We start from the raw sequence: 6,231 nt of genomic DNA on the forward strand, positions 1-6,231 counted from the left end.
ATCTATCTATCTATCTATCTATCTATCTATCTATCTATCTATCTATCTATCTATCTATCTATCTATCTATCTATCTGTATATATATATAAGGGGACAGTGCACATTAACTAACTTGAAAAGAGTTCTGTCTCTTTAAAGGAGGCCTTCTGTGACCAAGGTCAAAGACAGGTGGAACTGTTTTTCCACCCTCAGGTGACCACCACATTTTTAACACAAGATCATTTTAGTTTTAAATTGCCAAACAGCAGGCCATACACATTCCTTCGATGACAGCTATGCCTTTCATTGTATGTCATAGACAGTTAACTGTGGTGGCCCTCTTTAATTAGATTTTCTTTGAAAGTAAATCATTGGTACATCTAATGAACAATTTCTGAGAGATTCATTCAAATCAGYCAAGTAATTTCTAAAATATTTTGCTAACGGATATATAAGCAAATGGACACACACCAGCATTTGCATGATTGCCTCCCTTTAATGGRGATAGATGATAATGAGTCACAGTCAATGTTTCTTCTGAAAGGAGTCTAATGTCAGAGCAGTTTGTAGAATTTGTTCCTACCAGATCTTTGCTTTGCAGCAAACTGTTCACTCGGGTCAGTTCTGCTCGTGTAGAGTTCAGCTCTCGTTTCAGCTGGTCAATTTCCAACCTTTGTTCTGCATTTATGGTAATCTGTGGAAAATCACAAAACACACTTTTTACATCTAATACTTATTTGGTTTCCAAAATATCTATCTGTAATAGGTGTGTACCTGCTGCTGCAGTTGGGCTCTTAGGGCCTCCATTTCTCTGCTGGTCTGATTTTTCTCCAGTTCCAAAGAGCTCTGCTGTTGCTGGGCCTGTTGTCTGAGGGAGGTAAGCTCTGCATCTTTTTCTTTTGCAGAGAGAAGCAACACATCCCGCTCTGCCTGCAGAGCTGCAAGACTGCTGGTCACCTGAGCTCCCACCTGAAGAAAATTCAGTAGAAATATACAAACACGCAACTTCTTTATTTTTCATTTCACATTTATTTGAATAGGTAATCTCAGTAAGACACAAGGTCTTATCCTCAAGTACAAACTCTTAGGGCCAGTAGTATCCTAAGGGTTGTTGTACCGCTGGTGCAACTTGGTTTAACTGTTCTGCTGTCATCAGTGTCAGTAGCTCTTAATCACTACAGGAAGTCCGGCTACAAGATGACTTAGGTTAAAGCAGATTAGATTTTTTTACCAGTCTGTTCTTTCAGTGTACAGACCTGAAAGATAATAGATAATTTAGGCGTGTTCATTTACCTTAATATGTGTTCGTAATCAGTTGAATGTTTGAATATGAAAAGAGTTATTCAACCATGCAGCACTGGGCTGAATGTAATTTTAATGAGTGTCTCTGCTCTCTGCATGCATCAGTGGCGAAAACCGGAAGTCGTGTGTGCGAAAATGAATGCCGAAAAACGACGTGACTGTGCATCGACTGTTCGACGGCTTCGGATGAAGTATGCAGAGGCCTTAAGCTAGATTTATACTCGACGCGTCACGCAGGGTGTGAGGGTGCGCACGCCAAAAGTGACGCAATAGTGTCGTCCCTGTCCTTGTGCATTGGCCCCGTGCGCCCTTTTGGCATGTGTCGTGCACCTCTGAATTTCTGAAACTCCGCGAAGGCTAGTGCGCGTACCGTTGACTATGGATGCGAAGCTGCTCTTGCTGAAGTATCCGAATGTACCATCATTTATAAGATCCCTCTATGAGAGATCATAGATGTTCAAATGGCACAGAATGTTTGGAAGGAGATCGCTGAAGCGATGCAGAAAGATGAATCTGTGTGTAGAAAGGCTTGGAAGAATGAATTGCATGTTCTAGTAATGTATTAAGTAAATTTACTTATCTGAACAATAAACCAAAAGAATTTCTTAGAATTACTCTTTTGATCAGTACTAATAAAAACTTGATTTTTAATAACAAAATTAAAATTTTGGGATTTTCCCTGTGAGGCAGCAAAGCTTTCTTTTGATGGAATACCATTTAAGGTTTCCAATTTATAATAACATCGACTGTTCTTCTTACACTTATAAAAAAGTCTGTTTCACAACTAATTTTATAGAGTGAAAGTGTTGATGYCTTTGAGAATATGACCATATGCAAACAAAACTGAGAAGGAAAGTTGCAGTGGATATTTCATTGTAGCCAAGTTACATTTTATTTAACATCATTTTACACTCCAAAATAGACTTAGAAAATTAAAGGTACAAGGCCAAAACAGGAGGCAGCGAGGGCAAATGTGGCAGATAGATCCACACTTAGTTAGCAAAAAACAAACTACTTCAAAATTAAAATAAGAACATGAATGAATAAAATAGAAACAAAATAAAGTTGTGTGACGTCATACATTTCTTCTTCTACGCCCATTTTTCTTCTTCTACACCCGTTTCTTACAACCTAAGCACAGGTTTTAGAGCACACTGCCACGTGCTGGTCCGTAAAAGAAAAGCACTTTGCCGCGTGCCACCGCGCGTCAACTATAAACACAGAAGCCGCACGGCTCAGTGCGCGCTTTGGTCCACTGGCTCTATGGTTGGCCTCTGGGGCCATAAATCGGGCGTATATTTACGTGCAAATCCTAACGCGCGGTGCGTATATTTACGTGCAAATCCTAACGCGCGGTGACGTAAATAACGTGCGAATGCTCGGTGGCGCCACGCGCGGTCCCGTAAATAACGCGCGAACACCGTAAATAAAGCATGAATGCGCGGTGGGTTAGGGTTAGGGTTAGGGTAGAAAACGCCACAGCGCGTGGCGCCACCACGCGTTAGGGTTAGGGTTAGGGTAGAAAACGCCACAGCGCGTGGCGCCACCACGCGTTCGCACGTTATTTACGTCACCGCGCGTTAGGATTTGCACGTAAATATACGCCCGATTTATGGCCCCAGAGGCCAACCATATGGCTCGAGCCCGTGGACCAAAGCACGAGTATATCTCAACCTTTAACTGCCTGAGAGGGTCTGTAGCGAGTAAGAAGCTGTAAAGGTTCCTTGCTCACTCGTCGACCTTCATCCTACCCGTCATCTCAAGGTAAAAGCTGGCTTGTTACTAGCATTCCCAGCTTTGGCTGAAACTGAGTGGATGACGCCTCGCTCTTCTGGTTAAACCCACATTCTTTAAGATAAAGTTAGAAATAACTAATCAAATCTCCTTTCATTCTATTCCTTAACTAATCTGCCTTGCCAAAACCTACATTTAAATACCTGCAAATATTTTGATTTTATTTAACACCTAAGCCTGATGTTTTGCTGTTTCTGAAGTTGTCGTATTAATAATTAGCGCAGACACATGCTTATTGTTAAACTTTTATAGGAAAATTGATTGCCCACCATTAACTTGTTCACTCGTATTTTATTTATGTAAATAAATGCTCTTGTTTGTTGCTGGATCAATTCAAATTCACCGAGTATTTCACTTGTTGTGTTGTTGTTCATTTTTGCACGAAAGAGGTATTTCTTTAATAAGCCAAGAACGCTTGATAAATAATTTCCTTATAACTTTCATTATAAGTGGTGTAAGTACTCTTGCACTGTCCACCCAACATATTAGACATTCTGGGGGCCCCTCTTGGAGGTGCAAAAATGGTTTAGTCTGCCCGACAACAACCCACAAGTGTAACGTCAGTAAACCCAGGCTGAATGAACTTAGGGCAGGCCTGGAGAGACTATCGGGAGAACCGGTAGGTTTCCCCATGGTCTGCCTGCCTGTTGACTGGTCTGCTCACCTGGCTAAAAGCTCCGGTCACTCTACAACTTTTAAATAAAACAATTTGGTGCCATCAATGTGCCTCGTCTCAGTCCTGCTTCAGAGCTGCTGCGTGTCCCAGAGTCCGACACCCCCCGCCCCCGCCCATCCTTTAGGCTCCCTAACACACACACAGTGCAGAGACACACTCACACTGGAGCAGGTAACGTCAGTCTCATTAACAGAACATCCAACTTTTGGTCAAAACTTTTTCTTTACAAAGAGCCAGAAATAAGTCCAAATGTCCCCACTGTTGTTTTTCTTATAAAAAGTTAGCTTGCTGCTATTCACCTAGCTAGTGTTAGCAAGCACTTGCATTTTAGTGATAGCATTTAAACTATTATTGAGTTTTTTTAATCAGTTAAACTGTATTTTAATCCTAAGACTGAGTCCAGGTCCTCTCTAATATTTATTGATTAATCTTACATTCATAAGTCACCAAATATTTCTGGGATTCAGTCTACCTGCTTCAGTACCCTTGTTTAAAGTAAAACTGAAAAGTATTATAGTAGTACATGTGCAGTTTTTATTATCTTAGCAAGAATAAATTCTGTATTTTCTGCATAAAAACAGAGCTTCGTGGTCAGAAAACTTTTCCTTTTTAACAGTGAAATGATGAGAAGAAAAATAGTGATCTGGTATTTATCGATGTTATTTCACAATATTTTCTTTCCTTTTTAAAGCTGACTGACTTCAGGTGGCAGTAGAAAAAACCCTAATACTCAATCCATCTTCATGTCTGTTGATAGGAGCTCAGAGTCAGAGGCTGCAGGTAGGACAGAGTGTCTCAGGTAAGAGATGAAGGTTATGGGCAGGTACGAATAAAATCTAAAATGTTTTTTGAGTACATTCTAGTCTGTTGTGTGAACATGAAATAAATTACTGATCTAAAGACATAATCTACAGCATGATAAACAACTTTATTTTATTTTGACCAGTATAAAAGTGATAGGCTTATTACTTTCATTTCTAGAAAGTGGTAGAAACTAGTTTTCATAGTTCAGATTTTCCTGGTTAAATAAAGCTCAGTAAATAAATCTGTCAGTCTATTCATCATTAACTTTAAAACAGTTCTAAACATCCATGTATCTTGTTCCTAATTCCTAACATGCAGATTGATGAAACTGACAGAAGTTATTTTCTGTGTCATGTTTGGCACAGTGTTATTTTATGCTGTGAAGAAAGCTGCATGATGTCATGTCAGTTTACGAGTGGGCCTGTCATCAAATCAGAAAAAAGTCAAATGCCTGCCTTAATTCACTCTTGGTGGCTATCATAATTACAGCTGTTCACTGGGTAAAGTTATTAATGTTCTTAGTTTTAAACCTGTTGTGTGTCATCATTGTTTGGCACAATATGTTGTGTTTTCAATAAAATTAAATTAATAATGAACAAAATAAATGTAAAAACCTCCACTAAGCTTGTTTGGGATACATTGTCACATTAAATTAATTATCTGAGTCATCGCTGTGAGTTTAAAAACAGGACAATACAACTAGTTTACTGAAGATTTTGTCTCAAGTTGTCTCTAATTAAGTTGGTTTAATGTGTTATTAAATAGTTCCTCGAGGATATGAAAGTCAAACAGGAACAAGCGTGTAGTTTTTACACTAAACATTACCTTTTCCTTCTCCTCCAAAYTACCACGCAGTTGGACCATCTCTGCTTTTTGTTCCAACAGTTTTTTGTTCAGGTGCTCTGCCTCCTGCTGCTGCTGATTCACCTGATCACATGATCAAAAAGCACACGTCAGTTTTTGTCTCTAAATACAAAATGGTTTTAAAACATTCCCATCATGTATGGGATTCACATATGGAGTTCTCAGATACAGTGGTGATGGATTAGAAAACAAAGTGTTCTCACCATGTTTCTTTGCTCCTGTCGCAGACTTTCTATTTCACTTTCTAACTGTTCTTTGGCTCTCAGTAAGTGATCCTCAGCTTGTTTTGTACTTGACAGCATCTTCACCGTTTCTGCATTCTGCACCACAGCACAAATAAAAAAATCTGTTGTGGTAAATCGAAGAAATATTTAGGAGAAAAAGCAAAAGTTTTTATTTTACCTTCTTCATTAGATCAGCATGACTTGTGACTAGCTCCGCGTGTCTTTCTTTTAACTGAGTGAAACGGATCTCTGCAGCTTGAGCTCTACCTGCACAGAATGGACAAAGTGTGAGGCCTGTGTATTCTCTCCCATACAGATTTCTTCTGTTTCTGCTTTTTTTGGTCACGCTTAAATGTTTCAGATCAATGAACAAAAGTTATCAAAGATACCATGACTTAATACACAATGCACTTTTCATGTTTGACAAGATGATTTTTGGTAAATGTTTGACTAGCCTTTTTGATTTTTGCTCAAATGAACACGTATTTTTCTTACATGGTTATGGCCTTGGAACTCTCACAGATGGTCAAACCAAAAGGCTCAGGGGTCGGATTTATAAAACTGGCGTACGCACAATTTGAGCCCAG

General features: G+C 39.3%; 1 protein-coding gene across 1 annotated transcript in view; it reads right to left on the reverse strand.

The window, feature by feature from the left end:
• Positions 1-6,231, reverse strand: part of hip1r (huntingtin interacting protein 1 related) — a gene marked incomplete in the record, with an annotated part of 58,168 nt that overhangs the window by 33,857 nt on the left and 18,080 nt on the right. Inside the window, 5 exon segments of the mRNA XM_014023525.1 lie at positions 564-674; positions 755-949; positions 5,382-5,483; positions 5,624-5,740; positions 5,823-5,911. Coding sequence (XP_013878979.1) covers positions 564-674; positions 755-949; positions 5,382-5,483; positions 5,624-5,740; positions 5,823-5,911 — 614 coding nt within the window.

The sequence above is a fragment of the Austrofundulus limnaeus genome, unplaced genomic scaffold, assembly GCF_001266775.1.
Source record: "Austrofundulus limnaeus strain Quisiro unplaced genomic scaffold, Austrofundulus_limnaeus-1.0 Scaffold374, whole genome shotgun sequence".
Taxonomy (NCBI): Eukaryota; Metazoa; Chordata; class Actinopteri; order Cyprinodontiformes; family Rivulidae; genus Austrofundulus; species Austrofundulus limnaeus.